Source organism: Staurois parvus, unplaced genomic scaffold (genome assembly GCF_062004578.1).
Source record: "Staurois parvus isolate SC_StPar_1 unplaced genomic scaffold, SC_StPar_1.0 ptg000218l, whole genome shotgun sequence".
In the NCBI taxonomy this organism is placed as follows: domain Eukaryota; kingdom Metazoa; phylum Chordata; class Amphibia; order Anura; family Ranidae; genus Staurois; species Staurois parvus.
The window spans coordinates 222913-249572 of record NW_028318014.1 but is presented as its reverse complement, the minus strand read 5'-3'; the positions used below and the strand labels follow the sequence as shown (position 1 = coordinate 249572).

The following is a 26660-nucleotide window of genomic DNA, read 5'->3' as shown; positions in this document are numbered from 1 at the left end:
CTCCTTCTTTCTGGCTGCATTATTGCAACCATTGAGAACTACTGAGTGAGCTGTGATTGGTCACAGCTTGTCACATGGTACAAGGCTGTTGTGAATAGCCCTGTACCATGTGACCTCTGTGATCATTAATTTTTTTGCTATATAAATGAAAAAGTCCAAAAGTTTGGAAAAAAAAGTGTTTTGTTATAAAATTTTACAAATAAATAATCTTTCTTCATAAATCTTGGCCAAAATGTATTCAGTTATATTTTTAGTAAAAAAATAACCCGAATTAGTTTATAATCAAAATTTATAATTTTCTACTTTTTTTTTTTTTTTTTACATCTTTATATATTTGTTTTTTTTAACATACTGTCACCTTTAACAGTACAGTGTCACCATAGTGACACTGTACTACGTGTGTGTGGGGGGGTGGTTATGAAGATTTTTTTTTTTTCCACTTGATTGCTTTTACACCCATAAAGGTTGTAAAAGCAATCATGTCTCCTTCTCTCTGGCTGCATTCTTGCAGCCATTGAGAAATACTGTGTGAGCTGTGATTGGTCACAGGTTGTCACATGGTACAAGGCTGTTGTGAATAGCCTTGTACCATGTGACCTCTGATCATTCACAGATTTCACACGTAGTAAGCAATGATGTCAGAAGTGACATCTTGCTTACTACTCTTCATGTGATCACTTATTGGCCAATCAGGGATCGCATGACCGGGACCTCACACAGAGGTCCTGTACAACGATCGGTGTTCCACTGTGTCCAGAGGACACAGCGGGCACTGGATAGCAGTACTGCATGCTCCCAGGGAGCGCACACAAGCAGGGGGCGGGGATGCCGTTTAGAAACGGCCACCCGCCCCTGCACTGCTTCCGTCTGACCGTTTATATACATGGGCCGGACGGGAAGTGGTTAACCAGTGGCGGCCGGGCAAACAGCTTGTCCCCCCGGCTGGACGTCATATGGCGTCCTTTCTGGAACGCGCATGCCCGCAGGGCCGCGCTACGGCACGATCTGTCATCGGCCGTGTACCTCGGACACGGCCGATGGCCGATCTGTGTACCGGCCCCGTTGCCAGTACCATATGACCTGCTATGACCAATCACAGCACGTCACATGACAGTTGTATACAATGGATGGCTTCCTTTCATGCCATCCATTGTATGCAAGTGTGTCTAGCTGTGAATGGTCACAGCAATCACATGCACAAGCTTGGCCAATCATAGCCCAGCTGTGTCATGTGATTAGCCGTGGCCAAATCACAGCTAATCACAAAAACAAAAAACCCTGAATAAACCGATGTCATTCAGGTAAATGCTTGCTTATAGCAAAGTAATTCTTTGCTATAAGCAAATTGTGTAAACGAAAAAAAAAAAAAAATACTGATCACTTCCCCAAAGTAGTACAGTGTTACTATGGTAACATTATACTACTTTGGTCATAGTGAAATATGAAAAAAAAATCTTAAAAAAAAAAAGAAAAAATATAATAAAAAAAAAATTATGTTTTTTTTTTTTCATACTGTCACCAGTCAGTGTCCCTGATCACTGCCAGGCCAGTTATATGATGACACCGTACTGCACTGGTGACAGTATGTAAAAAAGAAAAATAGTGAAAATCATTTTTTTAATCTCTTCATTTTCTGAAAAATTATGATAAAAAAATTACAACTTCAAAAAATTTGCCATTCCTGTTGCGTTGGACTGTCTACTTTACAAAAATGGGTCATTTGGGGGATATCTGTACTGTTCTGACATTCTTGAACCTCAAGAAATTAGATTGGCCGTCAGTACTTCAGGATTGATCAATATTCAGATATATCCCATAGTTTGTGAACGCTATAACTTTCCTACAGACTAAATAATAAATACTAATTTGGGTTATTTTCACCAAAGAAATGTAGCAGAATACATCTTGGCCTAAATTTATGAAGAACAATTATTTATTTGCAAACTTTTATAACAGAAACAAAGAAAAACTTTTTTTTTTTTTTTTTTTTTGTTAATTTAGCAAAAAATAAAAACCCCAGTGGTGATTAAATCCCACCAAAAGAAAGCTCTAGCTGTTTGAAGAAAATGCTAAAATGTTAGTTTGGGTACAGTGTTGTATGACCGCACAATTGTCATTCAAAGTGTGAGCGCGCTGAAACCTGAAAAATGGCCTGGGCAGGACGGGGGTAAAAGTGCCCTGTATGGAAGTGGTTAAAGAAAGCATAGTATACTTTTACACATTTGAATCATTTTATTGCAGTCTTTCACTTTTAGTGGTAATAAACTCTTCTCTAATAATTTTACATACAGGTAAGCTTATAATAAAGTTTACCTGTAGGTCAGATTAATATCTCCAAACTGTGCACCGTTTTTAGGAGATATTAGCCCTTTTTGATAGCCGGTGCATGCACTCTGAATGAACGGCATACCTGTGCCGCTCCTTCAGAGCACTGTGCCGTGGCTTGGGACTCCCGTGCGCATGCATGTGTGACGTCATTGCGGCTCGGCCAGTCAGACGTCCAGTGCTCGCGAACCCGGAAGGAAGATCGGGTGAAGATGAAAGCCCCAGGGAGCCATGACAGCACTCCACTGTAGGGCTTTGTTTCAAGGTAAGTCCTTCATAATGTGCTAATATGCAATGCATACTAGGACGTTAAGCCTTTTACCTTGCTGGGCTTTTTTTTTTTTTTTTTTGGATACGAAATACTACCACTTAAAAAGAAGTACTCCAGGAATTATCAGTAATGCCAACTTACATTGGTCCAGCATGGCACAATGTAATTGTCCATTTCTTATAACTTGGAGGCTGATGGGGATTCTGAAAACCAATGTAGTAATCCGTACTGCATACAATGATAGCTATGATCATCTGGGTCCTGCTTGGGTTCCACGGGGTCACTTGGCTTCACCATCATTCCGAGAACCTTCTTTATTTTCAATGATTGAAAGGCTTCCTCTGATTGGAGGAGATGGAGGGAGAAGGGATGGATGATGACATGCTTGTAAAATGTATATATTCTACAATGATAAACATGTCAATCACTTTAAGACCTCAATACCAGTGAGATAACCCTATGGGTCCTATTCTGTCAGATGCAGTCACTGCTTGGCAACGCCAGCAACCATAGGGAGCCTCAGCTTCCTGAATACAATGGAGATTCCTCCATCTATGCTATCTAGTGAGGATGGTGGAATTGATTGACTTGCTCTTTTTCTGCTTGTACTCTGAATGAGACAAATTGGGCTGTGTATGGCTACCCTAAAGGCTTAACAGAAACCAGCCGACATTTGGCATGTGTGTACAGCAGCCTGTCTAACAGAAGCTGGTTACCAAAGCGCCATGCTGGAAAACCAGCATCCAATCAGCGCTTGCAGCCAATGGATGTGAGAGCTGATTAATGTGTTCTGTTGGGGGGGGCTCGCAGTCCCCCTGTCAGAACACAATTGCTCAGCAGGGGAGATCCTTGCACTAACATCACATTTTTTGGTTTCCATTCAGCAAGCCCCCAATGTAAGACATGCTTGAATACAGAATAAACATTCAGCCAGTATGAGATCCAGACAATGCCATTTTCTCCTTTGCTGTAGTATTCTGCTATCATAGCACGCATTGAAGGCTTCCATTGGTGGCTTTCTTTGTCTGTGTGCCAGGTGCTATCACCTACCTTACACCCATAATGAAGACCTCCACCTTACACCTAGAAGAAGGCCGGTGTATAGAATTGTACTTTTCTAAGCATGGTGTGATTGTCCTGCTCCATGAAATTCTGGTGATCGTTTAGTGCAGGGATCCCCATACTTTCTAAACAAAGGGCCAGTTTACTGTCCTTCAGAGTTTTGGGAGACCAGACACTGGCCATTGGGGGTAGAAAAGGTCCCGATGTGAGTGGGAAAAAATAATGCCCCATCTTTGCTGTTAGTGGGAGGAATTGTGCCCCATCATTGGTGTCATTGGTAGAAATTGTGCCCCATTGTTTGTGTCATTGGGGGGAATTGTGCCCTATATTTGGTGTCAGTGGGAGGAATTGTGCCCCATCATTGGTGTCATTGGGGCCCCATTGTTGGTGTCATTGACAGAAGTTGTGCCCCATCTTAGGTATCATTGGGAGGAATTGCGCCCCTTCATTGGTGTCAATGGGGACGTTTTGCTCCATTGTTGGTACCAGTGGATAAAATAGTGCGCCAAAGCCCGGATAAATGCAAGCAAAGGAATGCAGTTTGGAGACCACTGCTCTAGTGTAATCTTTTCTCTAAATCTAGAAATCTCATTTTGCTGGATGTTAAGGGAAACAGACAATGTAGAGGTTAAGGAAAGCAGTGTACAAGGAGTATTGTCTTTGTTAGACATGGTGAACAGCACTGGTAACTGGAGCAGTTTGAAGTAAAAGGCTATTCTTGCCGTCATTTCCTCTATCTCAGGGGAAAATTCCCAGGAAATCTATCTGCACAACAAACAGAATACGTAAGAACACCAGCATGAATTGTATGACCTGAAATCCACTTCATTTACAATACGGTTTCCTTCCTTGTTCTACAGAAGACACCTGTAGGGAGAACCTTCAAATTTTCCTTTTGTCCTTGTCTGGATATATATTTCTGTATAGTTTTAGGCTACCTTTTATAAAATAAAATGTGTAATTTTTATAATTGTCATTCAATTACATTTTTGGGGGCCTGTTCAGAACGGTATCAAAAATGCATGTGAGGAGTCATTCACATGTCTGTTTGTGCTTCAGAAGATCTGTTAATGTCAGGGCTTTCTTAGTGCATGGGCACATTTGGGCACTGCCCAGGGGCCCCAGGTGCATGGGGGCCCTAGGATAGTCTTGAATTATATCATACTTGCCAACAGTTACGCTTTTTACTAAGCTGTCCCAGGATGGCCAGAATCTGTACTTTGCTCTCCTGATCTGAGTATTGTGCCCCCGCTCCCCCCCCCGTACAGTGCCCTTCTGCCCCTCCCCCCATACTGTACTCTTTTTGTTGATTAGTCCAAATCTTGTAGACTCCACCTCCGCAACATCTCCAAGATACACCCATTCTTAACCTCTGAAACTACTAAGCAACTTATTCACTCCCTTGTTATCTCTCACCTTGACTATTGTAACTCCCTCCTCATTGTCCTACCTCATCGCAGGCTATCCCCTCTTCAGTCTATCATGAATGCTGCTGCCAGACTCATCCACCTTACTAACCGTTCTGTATCTGCCACCCCTCTCTGCCAATCCCTCCACTGGCTTCCTGTTGCCCAACGGATAAAATTCAAAACATTAACAATAACATATAAAGCCATTTATAACTCTGCCCCAAATTACACCTCCAAATATCACGCAAACCGTACTTCCACTCCTCGCATGACCTCCTGCTCTCTAGCTCTCTTGTCTCCTCCTCCCATGCTCGTCTCCAAGACTTCTCCAGAGCTTCCCCCATCCTTTGGAACTCTCTACCCCAATGTATCAGACTATAGCCTACTCTGCTCACTTTTAGGCGATCTCTGAAAATCTATCCCTTCAGGGAAGCCTATCCTGCCCTCAGCTAATAATGGAATCTTCTACTCCTCTTACCAGTCCATCCCCCACAGTTATTACCTTTTTGTACCACTAGCCCCTCCCTCTTAGATTGTAAGCTCCAAGGAGCAGGGCCCTCCTATCCCTCTTTTATTGAACTGTATTGTCTCCCGTTGTATTGTAAAGCGCTGAGCAAACTGTTGGCGCTATATAAATCCTGTATAAATTAATTCTTGATTAATATCAACTTTATTGAGACTATTAATACTGTACATATATGTTTAATTCTATCAACTATTTATACCTTAATTCTTGAGCGTAGGTGCGTAAATTGGGGCAGGCTGGTAGGAGCCCCAGTTGATTACTTTGCCCAGAGATCAACGATGCTATTAAGACAGCCCTGGCTAATGTTACATAGTTAGCCAGGCTGAACAAAGACATACCCACCCAGTTCAACCAATATAAAAAATAAATGACATAAAAATCTTCCATATACAGAATCCTATAGCCACGTTTGATGCACCAAAAATGGACCAACAATCAGACATGCACTATTTTTTTTCTGATGCAGCATGCCACAATGCATGTTGGTGTATGTTTCTGAAGTGCTGCCACATGTGCAATGGAGGCACATTGTCTTGGTGCGCTGGAGTACCACTAAATATAAATGGCACCAAAACGCACTAAGGCATGCAAGATGCATTGCTGCAGGTTACTGTAAGGTATGCATTTCCACCACACTAATTAGGTCTCAATGTGCTTTAAACTGTTCTTTTAGGCTAACTATATACTATACAATCTCCTTTAGATCTGCCTTCAACTATGTTGGGCAAGGGCCTGCCTGATTGGGTAAATTAAGAAGATGCTCCATATTACAAAGCTTTGGAAAACTAATGGGGGTTGTTTATGGATTGTATAGTGCATGGCCACCATTATTCTTGTCTTAAAAAGCATACGTATGAATGGGTGTTTTTTTTTTTTACATATGTGTGTGGAGTCTTAAATAACATGTAAACCCAACATTTCATATTCCTGATATGTGCCTGCTGTACCATGTACTTGTATGAAAAAGTATCCTGTTCTCTTTGTATTGCTTCCTTTGTGTAAAATATCTGGTGTTCCTGTCAGTCCTTCTACTTTCCTATTAAAAATTGACTACATTAAGCAGGAGATCACAGCATGGTCAGTGTTCTGGCTGTGATGGGAACTCAGTCTGCTCTCCTCCAATGGTCAGACTGCTGCTGACACGCTCAACCATTCACAGGGAAGTTCAGTGTACTGCCGTTTCTGCATCCCCCCTTTCCCCACCACCTCTCTATGCATCTGAGAACAAAGGGTATGGCAGGCCATAGACGGGATGTTTATCAGCTGAATTTTCAGCCGATAAACGAAAAATCGGTCGGCCCCGTTGACGATGCTGCCATCAATGTCCACGAAAAACTGCAGTTTTTTGCGGATTTTCCAGCATGACCGATAAAAATAAATGAGGAGATCCGCGAAAAACGGCCGACAGGCTGGCCCCACTAACAGCGTGAATTTTTTGTGCAGATGAAAATTCGGCCTATAAATGACCCGTCTATGGCCTGCATAAGTGATCACTTATAATAAATGGAAACAAGGTTCTTATAAAATTAAAAAAACAAAACAAAAACACAACATTATATCTATACACAAATGTCTGGCATTTCTATTTTAATCATTTCAATACCCCCTATCTGCTCAGGCTTATTTTCAGCCTTTTAGCACTCTTGAACTTTGAATGACAATTGCGTGATCATGCAACGCTGTACCCAAACTAGATTTTTATCATTTTGTTCATACAACTAGAACTTTCTTTGGTGGTATTTAATCACCACTGGGGTTTTTTATTTTTATTAATGAAAAAAGACCAAAAACTTTAAAAAAAAAAAAAAAAAAAAAGGTTTTCTTTGTTTCTGTTATAAAATTTAGCAAATACATAATTGTTCCTCATAAATTTAGGCCAAGATGTGTTCTGCTACATTTCTTTGTGAAAATAACCCAAATCAGTATGTATTATTTAGTCTGTAGCAAAGTTAAGAGTCCACAAACTATGGTATATATCTGAAAAGTGATCATTTCTGAAGTACTGACGGCTAATCTAATTTCTTGAGGCCCAAAAATGTCAGGGCAGTACAGATATCCCCCAAATGACCCATTTTTGTAAAGTAGACAGTCCGACGCAATAGGAATGGCAAATTTTTTGAAGTTGTAATTTTTTAATCATAATTTTTCAGAAAATGAAGAGATTAAAAAAATGATTTTCACAATTTTTCTTTTTTACATACTGTCACCAGTGCAGTACGGTGTCATCATATAACTGGCCTTTTTGAAAAGTAGACAGTCTGTGGTATTCAGTAAGAGGCATGGCGAGTGATTTTTATGAAAGTGAAGAAATTAAAAAAAGTTTTCACAATGTGTTTTTTTTTTTTTTTTTTTTTTCATACTGTCACCAGTGCAGTACAGCATTATCATATAGCTGGTGTGGTGGTTATCAGGGACACTGACTGGTGACAGTACGAAAAGAAAAATAATTTATTGTTTAAATTTTTTAAAAATTAATTTTTTTATTACAATTTTTTTTTTTCTTTTTTACATTTTTTTTCATAACACACTGTGATTAGACTAGTATAATGTTACCATAGTAACGTACTACTCTGGGGAAGTTTTCAGTATTTTTTTTACACATGATTGCTTATAGCAAATAATTTCATTGCTATAAGCAAGCATTTAACTGATTTGAAAGTGATTCATTAAGGTTTTTTGTTGTGATTAGCTGTGATTGGGCACAGCTAATCACATGACACCGATGGGCTGTGATTGGGCCCAGTCTTTCTCATGTATTTATGTGACCAATCACAGCTAGTGACACAATTGTATACAATGAATCGCATGAAAGGTAGCCATCTGTTGTTTACAGTTGTCATGTGATCTGCAGTGATTGGTCACATGGTACTGGCAACGGGCCGGCACACAGATCTGTCCGAGGGGCACAGCCGGTGACAGATCTCGCTACAGTACAGCCCCAGAGGATGCCGTATCGACGAGTGTCCCGCTCGGCCGTCATTTTGCTATTGGCCAGGTGGCAACTGGTTAAACTGGATGGGTTGTTTTACAAGGTGAGGGTTTGCAAATACTTATGAAAAATGTGGCACAGCAAGCTTTCCATGTGTGAAAGTCACATTAGAATTGTATCTTTCTAGTGCATTTGAGAACCATAGGTTTGTGTTCCCATTCACAAAGCATACCCACAATCATTTTTAAAAAAATATTTCTTACCTTTTCTGGTTGTTTCTTTGGAGAAGCTTTATACATAGGCAACATGTTTTATTTAGAGTAGCTTGCAATATGCAATTAGGGGACAGATTGATGGACAGTTTTGTTTTTTTGGTTTTTTTTTTATTGTATTAACACACTATGTACCACCCAAGTCCTGAGAGCTTTAAACCCTTGTTAGGACAGTGTGGTCATCTAGTTTACAACTACATGTTCTATGCCATCACATTAATGTCATATGCAGATCATAGTACAGATAGGGTTAATCATGGTAAACCTAACTCCCCAGCCCCATTATTAACATTAAATAGAAGGAGAAAGCTGGGTAGCATTTTTAAGCAAGTAAGAAGGTAAGCAGCACATTTTTTATTTATTTATTTTAAGTTGTGCATTGTGAATGAATGGGAACATGTAACAAGTATAAGATAGGTGATATCCCAATTTGACAGTAAAATTGGAAATACACTTTTAGTTAAACGTCATGTTAGCAGCAGAGAACTAAGACTACATAACTGATGATGTTTATTTGGACGTATCTCGGGTATGCACACATTCAGTATGTTAATGTTCCATATCATTTCTATTTCTAGAACTCTTGAAGCTGATAAGAGTGTAATTTTGGGAGCTGTTCCTAGACGCAAACCATTCAGTTGTAGTTTCTTATCATTTTGGCCTCTACTAAGAAAAGCTATGAATGGGAATTGGCTCTCTCTTGTCAGAAATGTGTCTTTTATGGCTGCTAGAATTACAGATCTGGATAAGGTTAAAGACACCCGATAAGTGTCATTATCTGAATATTTTAGTCTCGCCCTGCATTTTCTGAGATGTTTGCACTGGAAATCTAATAAAGATTACTTAAAGCTGAACTTCAGGCAAACAGCTTAGTTGTAATAGATATGGAGCTACTTTTCTGCAAAAGGATTTGCATTTGTGTCCGTCCAGCTCTGTGATTTACACAGCCTTGGCATACAGCATAAACCTGTCTAGCAGGGCAGGAGACCTGATTTTTATATTCTACAGGTTAACCACTTCCCGTCCGCCCTATAGCAGAAATACTGCTATAGGGTGGCACGGGTGCACAAAATCACATATATGTACGTGATTTTGCAGTTCCAGGTAGGGGGCGCACGCCCTACCCACGCAGCCATTTGTGGCCTCGGCTGTCAATCACCGGGTCCCGGCCGGTGATTACTCGCCGGCACCCTGTGATCACCGAGTATTACCGACGGGAGAGAGAACTGTATGTAAACAATACAGTTCTCTCCCCTGTCAGCTACAGCACACTGCTTTGTATGGCTCTGCATAGCAGAGCCATACAAAGCAGTGTGCTTACAGTTGAAAGCACACATACATCTTACTGTGAAACAGCACACAGTTAATATATACCGCCATTTGTAAACGCTATAACGTTCATGTAAACCATTTAATTGGCACGTATTGGATTTTTTTAGCAAAGACATGTAGCAGAATACATTTTGGCCTAAACTTATGATGAAATTTGATTTTTTTTTTTTTCTTTACTGGACATGTTTAATAGCAAAAAGTAAAAAATATTGTTTTTTGTCAAAATTGTCGGTCTTTTTTTGTTTTATAGCTCAAAAAATAAAAAAACGCACAGGTGATAAAATACCACTGAAAGAAAGTTCTGTTTGTGGGAAAAAAAGGACATAAATTTCATTGGGTGCAGTGTTGCATGACCGTGCAATTGTCAGTTAAAGTAACACAGCGCAAAAATGCAGATACGTACACTGTTTTGTATGTAAAAACCCAGATTTCATGATGTATTGCTGAACATCGAGCTGCATCAATGTGTGCCTTTTAGATCTTCCTGGAGTTCCGCTTTACATAAAAGCTAATTTTAGGCTCGGGCACTTCTATAGAATTCCCTTGACATAAATAATCCAGAAGACACCTAAACATATGAAGGCAATGCCTGAAAACAGCATATGCTTTCTTGTTGTCACATAGGATGAAGGTATGCATGTATTTTATGTCTGATTTTTGCTTAGGCTTTAGTTTTAGTTTCAGGGAATTCAGATTTGGTTTACAAGTATATTTTTAATGTCAGATTGCTGAGCTATAGGGCCCTTCACACCAGTGCGCTGCTGCAGTGTATGGTAATTCATGTTCTACATAATTGGTGTTGTTCCTTCTGAGAAGTACTCTAAACACACCTTTCCTTTGCACATGCATATATATAGTCAACTATTCTGTGAAAGTTGCATGGTAACAAGAGTTATACTTGTTGGCGTGATGTGGTGCCATTCATCCCCTATGCACCTTTTCAGTGTACATGCAGCACAGCGTGACGCACTGTGTGTTGCGGTACTCTGCCATAAATACTGCATGTAGATTTTTGGTTGGCTGTGGTGCATTAGTCAGGTCTTTGAAATAAATGGGATGCCTTAAATCAACACACGTTAACGCACTTCTGTTGAATGCAATGCAGCAGATGGGAGCAGGTTTTGCATCCTGAAATTGCAGCGTCACGGGTTTGTTTTATGTATTTATATCCTTACCTTACCCCTTCAGTCTCCTTTCGCATTACTAACCTACTAAGCGACATATCGGCATGGATGTCACTCCACTTCCTCAAACTCAGTCTTTCCAAAACTGAGCTCTTAGTATTCCCACCAGCCTGTGCCCCCTCCCCTGACTTCTCCATCAAGATCAATAACACAATCATCAGTCCCTCCCCTCATGCCAGGGTACTAGGTGTAATCCTAGATTCCTATCTGTCCTTTCAGCCCCAAATCCAATCATTGTCCAAATCGTGTAGACTTCACCTCCGCAACATCTCCAAGATACGCCCGTTCCTAATCACGGAAACCACTAAGAAACTTATTCACTCCCTGGTTATATCTCGCCTTGACTATTGTAACTCCCTCCTCATTGGCCTACCTCATCGCAGGCTATCCCCTCTTCAGTCTATCATGCATGCTGCTGCCAGACTCATCCACCTTACTAACTGTTCCAATCCCTCCACTGGCTTCCCGTTGCCCAACGGATAAAATTCAAAACATTAACAATAACATATAAAGCCATTTATAACTCTGCACCAAATTACATCACCAATCTTGTCTTCAAATATCACCCAAATTGTCCTCTCCGCTCCTCACAAGACCTCCTGCTCTCTAGCTCCCCTGTCTCCTCCTCCCATGCTCATCTCCAGGACTTTTCCAGAGCCTCCCCCATCCTCTGGAACTCTCTACCCCAATTTATCAGACTATCGCCTACTCTGCTCACTTTTAGGCGATCTCTGAAAACCTCTTCAGGAAAGCCTATCCTGCCCTCAGCTAATAATGGAATCTTCTACTCTTCCTACCAGTCCATCCCCCACAGTTACTACCTTTTTGTACCACTAGCCCCTCCCTCCTAGATTGTAAGCTCCAAGGAGCAGGGCCCTCCTATCCCTCTTGTATTGAACGGTTTTGTTGCTGTATTGTCTCCCGTTATATTGTAAAGCGCTGAGAAAACTGTTGGCGCTATATAAATCCTGTATAATAATAATATTATTATGGTAACTTACATCAGTAACAGCATGGTTTTGCTGTTTGTGTGCGGGACCTGCATGCACATTCGCCTTTTCTTTTGAGCAAGGGGGGGATGGGGCACTTTTTGTTTTTACTGTTTATTTTCATTCAATATTTTTCAACACTGTACCGTTTTTACATTTTTTTGTCAACTTTATTGCTGTCACAAGGGATACTATTCATTGCATGGGCCATGACAGGTCCTCTCATAGACCCTAGATCTCTCCTCTGGTCTCCGAAGCAGCAGATCACACCGAGATTGCAATATGGCAGCCTGCAAGCCTTCTGTACAGAGCTTCCCCATGAATGTCATTTCCTGCTTCTGTGATTGGCTCCCTCATTTTCCTGGAAGTCTGCACTTCAGTCAGAAACAAGTCTGATTTCAGGCATCTTCTCCAAGAAAACGTTCCGTTTTGGTGAGCTACTACCAAAGAGTCAATCAGCTCTAAAGGGATGCAGACCCTGCAGCTTGCCCCATTAGAACACTGCAAGTGCATCAGCTGATTTAGAATGAACACACACTCCCCTTTAGGAATCCATATTCCAAGGATATACCGGAACATACCAACTTTTTCTTAAAGTGGTTGTAAAGTCAGGCTAGCAAGCTAAAAAAATAGGTCCCCTGGCAGGTTTAAGTCATAATATACTAGTATGCACTGCACATTATAACAGAATTGCATGCAAACTGGAGTCCTCCAGCACTGCACTGTCACGGCTCCTTGACTCTTCCATATTCGCCCATTCTTCCTTCCAGGTTTGGAATCTTCAGCCGCTTAAATGGCCGTGCAGTGGGGACATCACTCCAATTCATGTGCACGGGAGTCATATCGGTGTGGCGTGTAGAGCAGGCCGTAAATGTTGTCTGAGCTGCGCATGTGCGGCTCAGATCACAAAAGCCACTGACAGGCAGGGTTAAGATTTGTTGTTTCTTAAGTTTACTAGCACTTTAAGAACAAAAACAGATAGGACTCTGCTGCAAAGTGGAACAAAATTGGAGTTAGTCTTCAAGTGTGAATGGACTCTGAATAGTGCTGTCCCTGGCTGTTCATTGTTAAATTATCCAGTCTACTCCTTTTGGCTTTCCCTTACTGACTTCTATTAAAACAGCAATCAGTTTTTTCATATGGTATATTTTTAGAGTTTTAAGTTGTTATTCACTAATCCAGTATGTAAACCCTTTGGTTCCCACACTCTCAGTTAGCAGTGAGAGCACACCTACTTCAGTATGAAGACAGAGGGATGGGGTTTGTATCACATTGGCCAGCAGTAAAAAGTGACCAGTCTGGCTGTAGCTTTGTTGCTACTCTAGTAGGACCCTGACCTTTCCTCTTATTCATGGTATTCATCTGTGTACTGCATGCCTCAGTGTTCACCTTGATATTCTACCCAAGTGCCACCTGACCCAAATCCAATTTGTCCTGAATATGACCTGCCCTGACCTCTGCCACTTCATGGACTCCACGTTTGTCTGGCTTTTTATTAGCTCTCCAGCTGTCACCAGTATGGTGAGCCTAAGAACATCACCCGTGAATGTCGCACAACAAATGGAGAACCTCCTAGTGAGGATCTCTGGTAGCATTTGTTAAGAAGGTCATACATATATAGGCCCAAGGGGACAGATTTAACAGACTCCTCCATCGGCGTAGATGGATCAGTCTCCCCTTGTATTCTCACAGCCAACTCTACCAGCTGTCAAAATGCATGTGCTGTTTTGCTGACCATTTTCATGCCTAGCTCCTTCAATTTTTCAATGAAGGGACGTTGGGCGGAAGGCGGCCGACAGGGCCAACCACTGAGTGAATTTCGGCAGGTTTATCAGAAACTGGCCAAAATTCACTCTGTGTATGGCCAGCTTGGGATGTTTCATCATAAGGGGCCCAGTCGTAGCACAAATGACCATGAGACCTCAGAATCCTGAGAGCACAGTGTATAAAGTAACACAACCACCATTGTTTGATGTGGCAGAACAATTCTCCAGGAAATCAAACCCTTTCTTGAGTTCCATAGAAATATTCGGTCATTTACAAGAGTCCGATAGTTTACTTTTTTGTGGTTTGTCCTGGCCCATTGAATGGTTTCCTCCCTAGTAATTCCATTTATTTTCTAAGCTCTGGTCATTCCATTTGAATTACACACATATTTTATTCTGACAACTTCAGTATTGCCAACGGCCTTCTGCTCTGTAACTGATGATCAGCCACCTTGTATTTCCAAACCACTGTCAAGTCCAAATATGTTTTATCTAGTTCTGCCAAACTCCTGAAACTCCCTTCTAATTTTCTTTTTTTTTTTTTTTTAAAGTGTGCGATGTGGTGCTCATTCCACCAAAGCAAAAATTGTGCTGTGTGTCCTTGTAGAGACAAGTGCTGCCATTGCCGTCAACTTTAATGTAGAGAATAACATGCACCTCACTTCCCTATTGATTCCCTGCTGATTTTGTGTTCTCTGTATGATAAATGATTGACATTTCAAAGGTCAGCGAAACACGGGCTATGTTGTTTCTTTCATGTTGTTCGCAGTGATACATTTCACATATGCCAGCCAGATTTGCAATTGTTTTATTTCTAACATACGTAAAATAAGGTACTTTTTTGCAAATGCAGTTTTTTTTTATTATAGGTATCACTTTGTGGTTTTTATGAATAATGTGGTGCTTGTGTAACCTGTATTGACTATGTGGAATCAGAAATAGACTTGTGACCTTTTATGAGCAAAGCATGTCTATACCAGAAATTGGACCTAAGGCTTGGTTCACACCAATGCATTGTGCTTTTTGGCCGTATTGCAGTGCTTTTTGCATGTGCATTTGTGCAGTGTTTTGCATTTTTTTTTTTTCAGCTTTCTTTTTTTTTTTTTTTAAAGTGGACATTTTTTTGTTGTTGGGCAGAATAAAAACGCAAAATGTGGCAAAAACGCACTTCATGCATTTCGGCAGCTTCTCCGTTGAACTCTATTGTAGCAAAAATTCTGCTTTTTGCATTTAAAAAAGTCCCTGATCCTTTCCAAAAAGGTAGCAGTCTTAAGCATAGTTGTGAACATGTCCCATAGGAAACCATATTAAATGGACTGTAGTGTGTTTATGCAAAAAAAAATGTATTGGTGTGAATCAGGCCTAAAAGACTCAATTCACTGACTTTGCCCTGCCAAATGTTATTTTCAGTATAATATATCCACCCAAAAAAAGGCTTATAGAGTTTTACCTTTACGAACCAAGTTTTTTTTTTTTTTTTTTTCTTTTCTGTAATGATCACCAAGACAAGCTGCAATGTCCCATGTCTGAAAATAATGATCACTATGGAAAGTAATTTGTATTAGTTTTTGATAAATTTATTAAATCTACTGTTTAACAATTGGTTCATATTGTTGTAAATGACTTGCGTTGTATCCATTTTTCGATTTTCTATGATGTCTATGTAGTGGCAGAGCGGGTACATTAATCAGTTGGCTGTGGAAGCTTGTTTGGTTTGGTAATGTTTTATGGAAGAACAGCTGTTGATTGTGGCATAGAGACAAAAGATTAGTGTGGAGTTGTCGGGAGGCAAAATTTAGGTTTTCTCATAGCTGAGCCACAAGTTTTCACAAAAAAAAGCCAACGTATGAACTTCCCGTTGCTCGACCGAAACCAGAATAATTTAATCCTGCATTGGGAAATGCCAATTGGAAAGCTTAAAGTGACACTAAACAATATCCTTATTTTGCATAAATAATCCATACGTGTCCACTATTTTATGGCCCTGTAATCTATTTTTCTTAACTGCTTCTTACTGTGTGTTTCCGCTTCCTTCCAACATCCTCTGGGAGATTCTGAACCTCTCCTTTTCCCCCTCACTTCTATTTGTTTGAAACGAGCCCTGCACTGCTTTATTCACGCTACAAATCTTGTAGTGCATAGTCCTTAGTCCATCTCGGGAGAGAGCAAGAGAGGGTGGCTACGTTCCAACATACAGTGGGACCATGGAGAATAGACATAGCCACCGTATAACAGGAAGTCAGATCACAGCAGCAAAAAAAGGGAAAAATTTAATTTTGGAGGAGGCCGAGAGCAATAGAATGTACTTTTCTGTGTTAAGAATATATGCTTGTATAGTTTACTGGCAATTTAAAGTAGATTTTGTATCTCAAATGAAAAGAATTGGCAGACTGCTATTTCTGGTCAGAAATTGCATGCAGCTTCTGTGCTCCATAAAATACCAGATTGCAAGCTTCTCCCGGAATGTAGGTGTCCATACAGCCTCTGCTCTGGGCAGTGCACCCTTTTCTTCTAGTCCAGTGTTTTTAGTTGAGGTGGTAAGGTGCTCATTTAAAGAAGACTCATTGAAATCCATGGAACTCTTGCCTGCGATTTCAGCAGTTCAGATTCAGGCCTACTTATGATAGTTCTTTTCTCATATTTAGCTTTACTTTGCCTGAACCTGACTCTCCAGCTTTAAGTGAAAGGTACCTTAAAGTGTTACTAAACCCAGGACCCTGCATTCACTATATCTGGTCTCCCACAGTACACACAACATGGAAATGCAATTATATTAGTAAATATAAACTAAGTACTTTTTCTCATTAGCAGTTAGAGCAGTCTTGTGACTTATAACAGTGTCCAGTCAAGCACATGTTAAATCTTGTAGGAGGAGTTTTCACTCTGCTCCAGGCGGATGCGGAACCCCTGACCTCTTTCTGGACAGTGCTGATTGGCCCTGGGCTGATCACATGCACTCATTCCCGAAGAACAAAAAACAACCTCTCTAGCAATACACACCAAACTGAGTATGTGCACAGTAACTTCACACGATCTGTCCTATCAAGTGATAAGAGGGGGACACTGGAAGGAGAGGATTAGAGAAGTCCGAATCAAACCGCATCTTTACACATGCAGAGGATTAACTCCTTAGGTTCCACAGTGAGTATAACAAGCATGCTTTACTGCATGTACAGACTGATTTTACTGTTGTGGGTTTAGTAACACTTTAAGGCTCAGTTCACACTAGGTTTGTCAGCAGGCGTCAGACAGGCGTTTGGGAAGCGTTTTTAACGCTGCTCAAACGCCTATGAAAATTTTGCACATGGCAGCACACAGTGCTGTTCACACTGAAGCGTTAGCGTCGTGTGGCGGCAAAACTGACGCTTCGTGTCCAGTCAGAAGTTGAAGCCTCCCATTCAAGTCTATGGTGCCGCTCCGCAAACGCCTGGCAGGTGTTTGCGGTGCGGTTGTGATGTGTTAATACCATTTAACTTCATTATAGGCATTTGTGGTGTGGTTTTAACTCTTGGCAATGCCTATCAACTGTCTCAAAACCTCGCATGGGGCGTTTGAGGAGCGTTAAAAACGCTTCCCAAACGCCTGTCTAATGCCTGTAAAATGCTATAGGGGCATTTGGCAAGAGTTAGAAATAAAGACAAGTGTGAATGAGCCCTTAGTCTGGTGTTTGTTGCTCTGTTACCTGCCTAACCTTTCTCGCTGTCCCCAACGTTTACCAGGGAATGCATACCAGTGTCAATTAACAGATCTTTATTAATTACAGTATACAAAGTCTAATAGGAGTGTCATACACACATCAGTAGTCTAGTTCTGTTGATAAAAATTGGTTTATAGCAGAAAAAAATCCAACACGTTTCCATGGTCGAACTCCCTCCATCGGGGCAGATGAAGGTGGCGTCTGTTTGGCTCCCATCATGCGTCGACTTTTTTTCTGCTATATACCAGTTGTATCACTAAAACGTTGGACTCTTGGGGGTTTGTTGGGCACTCTCATTAGACTTTATATGTGGAATCACAACTCTGTGCCCACTCTTCCCATTTCAAATGGGTGTCCCTGTTTTGTGCAGTACTGCTGAATCTGTGCCAGTGTGCCCAAGATTAATGAAGTTGACCATTTCAAATCTGTATCCTCACCTCACTTTTACATGTGTTTTTAAATGACTAGAGCTGGGCAGCACAGTGGCTAAATGGTTAGCACTTCCGCCTCCCAGTACTAGGGTCGTTGGTTTGAATCCCATCCACGGCACCACCTGCCTGGAGTTTGCATGTTCTCCCTGTGCCTGCGTGGGTTTCCTCCGGGTACTCCAGTTTCCTCCCACACTCCAAAGACATGCTGGTAGGTTAATTGTACCCTGTCTAAATTGGCCCGAGTATGTGTATGAATCTAAAGTTAGGGACTTTAGATTGTACGCCCCTTGAGGGTTAGGGAGTGATGTGAATGTACAATATATATGTGAAGTGCTGCGTAAATTGACGGCGCTATATAAGTACCTATAATAAATAAATAAATTGAGCTCTATTGATTCTGCTGTGTGCTCTTGTGGTTGAAGACAATGGGGTTGATTTCCGGAAACTGGAGAGTGCAAAATCTCTTGCAGCTCTGCACAGAAACCAATCAGCTCCCAGGATTTATTGTCAAAGCTTAACTGAAGAAGCTGATTGGCTACAATGCACAGCTGCACCAGATTTTGCACTCTCTAGTTTTAGTAAATCAGTGCCTGTTTGACTCCTAACACTCCCCTATTCAAGATGAAAGGTCTGGGGAAAGTTTGTAAAAGGGGCGAATCTAGATCTTTTATAACTGAGCCTAACAATATTTCATAATGTAAGTCGGTGTGTAATTGAAGACCGGATAATGAGATTTTTACATGAGCCCAGTCACAGCTGGTGTTTTTGCACGGTGGAATGCACCTAACCCCACTTCACGCAATTGTGGTGTGAAATCGCTCCATTTTTCAGGAAGATTTTGCCCTGTGAATCACATGTGGTTTTGGCTAAACGCCAATGCATTTTTCATGCAGTTTTACTTCCCATTGAACTCTATGGACTGCAAATACAAATCGCACCATCACAAACTCGCACACAACCCTTTTTCCAAATCACACTGCATTTCATCCGCATCTACATGACTTTCCATAGGAACACATTCTATTTATCTGGCTATACTTAATTTGAGGAAACCCTTTAAATAAAGCCAGGTCTGTACTCTAACGTGTAGCAGTGGATGGTCAATAATTGTCTTTATGGAAATTTGTTGTCTTGTAAATAACATCCAAGATAAACCGTTTGTAGTTCCTTGCTATTATGTTATTTTGATTTGCACAGTTATCTGTCTGATGAGGCAGTAAGTTCTGTGCTTTACTGTCTACATTCTAAATTAAACTGTCACTTTCTAATGATCTTGCCTGTATTTTAAATGAGTCGAAACCAAATGGATGTTTACGTGCTTCTAAGAATGCTTCATTTTTTTTTCAGTCTGACACCTATCTCTGCAAGTCATACCGACTGCCAGAAGATGATGAAGCCTATGTAGGTATGTATGATGCATATAAAAATACCCTTGTGAATGTAGCATTACTTGGTTTTTACTCGATTATATAAGCAATTATATTCCTCTGTAAGATGGTCCTTAAACTGCTTTTTTTCTTGCATAATTGGACATTGCACATTGGAATTTGTAAAAAAAAAAGAGCCACATTAACATTTTGTTTTGGTGGCTGTAAGAGTAATGGTGGTGGTGGAATGAATACCAGTGCCCATGGCTAACACTCCAACGTTCCCCATTTGTTAGACATTGCTTTTCTGTCCAAGTGATAACTTTTCTATTCTGCAACATTAAACAGGATTTTTACATGCATAAAATAAAATGGTTCTAAGGAAAAGACCATAGTCACCAATTGATCGTAAATGGCCAGTTCACTCATTGTTTTGATGTTTGTGGGTTCAATCGCCATGACTGATATCTCTGCAAAGCTCCTAAACACTGCACTTGAGTTCCCAGGTCTATCTTCTTTCTGCAATGTCTACCAATAACTTAAAAATCCCTCCTGGTCACCAAAGGCAATCAGATAATCGCTAAATTATATTTTGCAGTTACTTTTTCTCATTACCAGTCATTTATGTAAAACTTAGAAACACATCTAGTCCTCTACGTGAAACATGGATTGTAACGAAGTTTATTGAAGGAACCCATTGATCTACGTCTGTACAAATTAGTTGTGTTTGTGTGGGATATATTAAAATGTAACTACGGTGTATTCTGAGTAATAGGAACATCCTTATTGGCCAATGACATAATGCAAGTTGGTATTCGTATGGCAGGTTGTTAGTTGTGTTCTGCATTAAATCTTTTTTTTTTTTTTCATGGCTCTAGACATTAAAAAAGAAGCAGTCTAGACACTAATGTGTTTCAGCTTTACCTGGTTTTAAATTCATCTCCAGGAAAATTCCCCAGTTTGTTTTGGAAGAAAATAGCCCTCTACGTATTTCTGGCATATAACATGGTTTTTTTATATACAATATAATTTACAGGGGTTAGGGGGTAACGTTAAGTATGATGAGGTTCCTGACCAGAGAGAACCTTTTAAAGCTCAAATCTGGGAAACATCGTATCCCTTGCAGTGGGACTGCACCCACACTTCAATGGTAATTGCTTGTTTAGGTCTAAGTGACAGAGAGAAGATGATCTATTTACCCAATCCTACGCTCTGCTGCATGGCTGGACCAATCTCTGCAGCATCTTTTCCTCCATGGTCCAGCAGTCTAGGATCCTGACGTCAAGATCACAGCATTGCCCTGCAGTGGATGTGAACGTGATGACGTTGAGGGGTAGACCACTGTTGGGATGCGGGGGTGCAGCATCTGCTCAGGAATGGAGGGTCAGTTAAGCTAAAGTGCAAAAACTCCTCTAGACCAGGGCTTAAAATTTCGAGTCTAGACCTCCTAGCCAGGCACAAACCTTACTCTCCACCAGTTGCCCCACCCAAGCTTGCCCAGGTCCGCCTCCAACCCCACCCCGTCCCCCAACTTTGCCCCCAACCACGCCCCCTTAAAGCTTATGAAATTACATTTTTCTTTAGAATAAAGAGTCTAAAATATAAAAAACTGCAATTATGACATAGCTTTATTATGTCAATATAACAGCAATAGCTTAATAGCAATAGTGTGCAATCAAAATAACAAGTTTTACAGGTTTAAACCTGTAGTGAACATTTTGTATTTTTTTTTTGTTTATCTCCTGCATCTTTAAAAAGAGACTTTAGTAACTAAATTCTCTTTTAAAAGATGTAAGTTTAGTTTACAGAAGTATAGCATAAGAAAAAGTGCTTATTTTTATGCCAAAAAACATGGAATAATAGTTACTGTAAACATGTTGTATTTTTTATCTCCAGAAGAGACCTTAGAGAAGTCTTGTGTCCCCCAAGGCGGTGGAGAGTGGGCCTCTCCTTGTGTCCCCCACGGCTGGGGAGAGCGGACCTCTCCTCGAGTCCCCCGCGGTGGTGGACAAGGTGTTTCCTCTCAGCGGAGGAGAGCGGACCTCTTCTTCACCTGTCCCCTCAGCGGCGCTGCCAATGTAATGGCGGTGCTGAAGAAACCAGAAGTTGTAAACCAGAACTCGGCTTCACAATGAGGCTTGGAGCGCAGGTGCAGCCGTTCCATCATCTGCACTCGCCACACAAGAATTTCTCCTCGCATTTGGCAAGCGGCTTTTTCAAGCCCTGCTCTAGACTAAATGAGAAGTTACTGTAACCCTTGCAGTGCAGGTGCAGCCCCACTTCACCCTTTACAAAAAAATAATAAATGCACATCATTTTGCAGGTAAAAAATGTGCATTTATTTATTTTTTCTTACATTGTGGATGCAATGTAAGAAAGACTGCAATCAGCAGTGCTCTTTCAGAATGCATGCAGAAAAACTCACGTGTCTGCACATGGTGTTAACAAGGCCTAAAGCTCAACCCCGGGAAACTTAAGCGATCTTCCATACAGTGTGACTTTATTTGGCAAGTGATAAGTGAGTGGACGTACTGATAGTAATTTCTAAATTTATGAACACTGTTGTCCAGTTGGGATTCTGAATCCATGGATTGATTACGGGCTTTCCAGCATGTGGGTCACAACTAGACCAGAAGATAGTGTTATGGGGTTTAGTTGTTGGTCAGGGAATAGCCAAGATATGAGGGGTCAAGTCTATGGTAACAAAGTGAAAGTAGGATCTGGCTAAAGAAAACCTTAGGAGGCACATTAATGTTAGCCATTCGTAAGTGGGACTTCTGTTTTTAGTTGGGTGGCAGGTTCATTGTAAACTTTCAACTTACGGAGATGGTCTGGTAATTTAGGAAGACCAATAGGGGTTGTTGGCTTTCTATAAATGATTACCGGAGTTTATTGCTGCCATTTTAGAGATAAATGTTTAATTCAGCTTTGCTCCAGAATTTTGTCTGTTTTTTTTTTTGTTTGTTTTTTTTTTCCTAAAAAAAAATTAAGTCTGGTTGCTTCTTAAATTATTAGTAAGGGGCACATTTCCATACAAATTGCTCTGCTCTGTTTTGTTCTGCAAAATAGGTATTTATTATGCTGTGCCTGGCAGACAATACAGATGTAAAGGAGGCCAACAAGGACATTTCTCCAGAGGCCATGGCTTTGGAGTTGCCATGGCAATCATTAGCGCTGAAGAAATACATACTTAGGGGGTGGGGTGGCCGGCCGATGAAGGTTTTGTGTGTGTGTGGTGTTTAAGAAGCAAGTAAATACATGTTTTTCTTGCCTTGTGTGAACTTTTGGCTTCTTTGTTATGTTTCTAAATCAGCAGCAAATCTGTTCTGTTTTGTTGACTATTTTACAGCTAGTATGTCATTTAAAATGCTGTGAAAACAATTGGGGTAGCTCAGGATTGGAGTTTGTTCCCCATCAGCAAACACTGCTTTTTTTTTTATAACTGTATTAAAAAAAAATAAATAAATAAAAAACAAGAAGTATCAATTACACTGAGTAGCCTGACTTATAATGCCCCTAAATTGCACCTGATCCAGCCTAAAGGGAATCAGCCACACTGAATTGCTTGTGTGAACTCCCTTGGCTCCTAGGCTAAACATTGGGGACTTGACACTTTTCACTCTCAACATTAAGTGCAATCCCCTATCATTAATTGGAAAATGCATGACCCTCTACTGCTCAGTGATATTCTGGCATTCAACAGCAGAAGGACAGGGGAGGGGTTTAGCATTAAGAGCGGGGGGGGGGGGGGTTAATTTGAATGTGAACAAAAATGTCCTTTGTGCAGTCCAAACTTGGGTAAGAGGGGGTTTCACATAGACAGAGGAATTACTTAAGGAAGGCTAACACAGGTACTGACCACTTCAGCACTGTTCACTTTGAAGCAGAACTTTACCCATAACAGTTTGATAACAATTAATGTTCTTTACCAAAACCACATACATTCCACATTAACAATGACACTACCAAAATGAGTGTGTGCTGTAAATATCTTCCAGCATTGCTCCAGTTTCTTCTTGCTGGAGGCCACCATTTTGTTGAAGCCCAAAGAAGTCACTTCTTTAATGGAAACTCTCCCCCTCTCAAAAACTATGTCACTTTTGGTAATTAAAATGTGATCATTTCCAGGCTTGATTGTATGTCTTGGCTCAGCTGGAGAGGAAGGCTAACAGGATGCCACAGCTGAGAACGGGGAGATAAGATAAGACATCTCCCTGGCTGCAGAATTAGTCTTGTCACCTCTCCTACTTTACTTTCTTATTCCCTGTTCTGTCCTTCCTCAGCACAGTCTGTATAATTCCTGCTTCTTCCCCTCTCAGTAATGCCTAGTGCACGCGATCAGAAAATTGGACGAAAAATACTGCTTTCAAAGCAATCGTACGATAATCTGATTGTTGGTACACAGCTCTCAAGAGACACTAATCACCGTTCATGCAAAATTATCTGAATGGACAAATACAAAAATGTTTATCGTACAATACCAGAACACGATTTTCTTTTTAGTCAGTACAGTATTCATATGGAAAAAAATCAGAAGACCAAGACCACACATGCTTGGAAATGGAAGAATACATTACAATATAATACAACATGTTACATTACCTCTGAAGTTGTATTCTGTTGTACGAGAATTTCCTTAACTTTATAACCTATTATGTTTGCTATGACACTAGCATGGAAAAAAAAAAGGACCGTCTTTTGTTCGATATTCTCATCCTGTGTATAAGGCTTTAATCTTTAGGCTGTGAGCTGATCGGCCTCTAGTGACTCACTGATTATTATCACAGTGCCGAAATTACAGGACAACTGAGGCTGTGCAGAGCAGGGTAAGACAAGCCTTTGCTGGATTTTACACAGTGTAGGTACTTATTTTTGATGTTTTAACCACTTGCCGACCGCAGATAGCCGAATGACGACTTCAGTGCGGCCGGCCAGTTCTGGGAGGGCGTCATATGATGTCCTCCCTGAACGCTCTCTCCTGCGCGCCCCCGGCGATCTCTGTGATCGCTGTGTCCTATGGACACAGCTGATCACGTGATATGGTAAAAGACCAATCACAGCTGCCTTTTACCACGTGATCAGCTGTGTCCCATGACACACTGATCACCAAGAAATGCAGTTGCCGGTTATCGGCTGCACTTTCTTCACGCTGTCACAGCGTGAGGAAAGTACTTCTGAGAACTGGCACTTGTCAGAGGAGGGATCGGCACCCATCATCAGGGCACTGATGATCAGTGCCCTGATGATCGGTGCCCAGCAGTGCCACCCACTAGTGCCCACCAGTGCCGCCCCATCAGTGCTGCCTATCAGTGCTCATCAGTGCTGCCTATCAGTGCAGCCTCATCAACGCACATCAGTGAAGGAGAAAAAATTACCTGTTTGCAAAATTTTATCATAGAAACAATGAAAACCTTTTTTTCAAATTTTTTGCTCTTTTTCTTTGTTTATAGCGCAAAAAATAAAACACCCAGCGGCAAGTAAATACCACCAAAAGAAAGCTCTATTTTTGTGAAAAAAAAGATAAAAATTTCATATGGGTACAATGTTGCATGGCCACGCAATTGTCATTCAAACTGCAACAGCGCTGAAAGCTGAAAATTGGCCTGGGCAGGAAGGGGTTATAAGTGCCTGGTAGGCAAGTGGTTAAATAGCTATACCTGCTAAAGAAGCCAACATGAAGTAATTTATCAGGTATTTTCTGACAAAAGCTCCACTTTAATAAAAAGATATCTTAAATTTCGGGTAAAGCTGATCTCTGGGCTGATATTAAAAAAAGAAGTTAATGCTATTATATATTGAAAAATAAATGCATTTTCGGGTGAATTTCTCTTGACTTCAGCCTTCTGTAATCCCGTGTACATTAGCACTCAGATTGGAGGAAAGAGAGGCAGAACTAGGAGCCAAACAAGTGTGCTGCATGCAGGAATGCAAACCCTTTGCCAGGTAAAGAAGTACCTACGTATGCATTTGAGCTATGTATTTAGCCATTTATCTAGAGGGCATGAAAAAGCACCATTTCAAGAAAGTAGCAGTAGGTACTTCTGCATTCTACTTTTTTGCTTGCCTATGGCAGCTCCTTAGGACTTCTAGAGTTTGCTCAAGAAGGCTTAATAACATCTGAACCGAAGGAGGCTATCATCTCCTCTCCAGTCCAGAAAAGTAGCTGCACATAGAGGCAGGCAAGAGTTGAAATGGAAGCCAGTCATGGGGTTTTTAAAGCAAGATTCCAGTATTCCTTGGTGCCACACCAATGGAGAAGGGTTGAAACCTCTGCCAAATTCATGTTGCCGTCTGTATTCCCATTGATTAGATCTTCCTTTTTTGCAGAATTTCTTAAACAAGGGTTAGAACTTTTTCCTGTTTAATAAATTCCAAGTGGGAATACAAACAGCAGTGTTTTCTCTCCAAATATTGCAAAGCCCCAATGTATTCTTAAAGTAATGTTCCTGAGAAATCAGGCAGCTGCCGTTGTTAGCCTCCTGCCAGTGTCTGGCTTACATATTATACAGATTTAACATTTATATACAGCAAATAAATTCAAAGAAAATTCTCTGAAAGCTCAGCATTTTCAGCCTATGTACCGTATTTGTCTAGTTTTGCTATGTATTTAGTGATTTTCAAGATTTGTGCCCAACTAACATCTGTGTTTGTATGTAGTAAATGCACTAGCTCATGCTTGGCAGCATCTTAAAGTGAACATTTTATATCCAATAATGATTCCATGGGCAGATGTAGACTACTGAATTGTGAAATCCATGCTGGTTTAGGAAAGCAAAACTTTGTCCTTTTTATACTGTTTTATGTCTACAAAAAATTGACATTAGAGATTTGAAACTTGTAAACCCTAACTGAATGACATCATTTGCTAAAACATTTTGTGTTGTAAAAATTGCCAGGTTCTTCTATGAAATAGTGTCTTCACCTTCTTATTGAATTATTTTTTTTTTATGTCCTTGCTCACCTGCACCTTTTCCTGCAGCCACTTTCTGTAGTGTGTGTTGGTATGGCTGATGTAAGAACATGTGGTGGGATGACAGTGCAGGCCCACAGAGTATTGTCACCTATAAAATGTGCGTGAGTCAGGACTTTTATGGTAGGTT

The 26660-nt window shown here is 40.8% G+C and overlaps 1 protein-coding gene across 7 annotated transcripts in view; it reads left to right on the top strand.

Moving 5' to 3' along the window:
- PAM (peptidylglycine alpha-amidating monooxygenase) overlaps positions 1–26660 on the top strand; it is a 248266-nt gene that overhangs the window by 26123 nt on the left and 195483 nt on the right. For all 7 annotated transcript variants that reach the window (XM_089679111.1, XM_089679107.1, XM_089679108.1 and 4 more), the window contains exon 4: positions 19541–19598. In XM_089679111.1, the coding sequence (XP_089535237.1) occupies positions 19541–19598 (58 nt within the window). The remainder of the gene's footprint in view (positions 1–19540; positions 19599–26660) is intronic.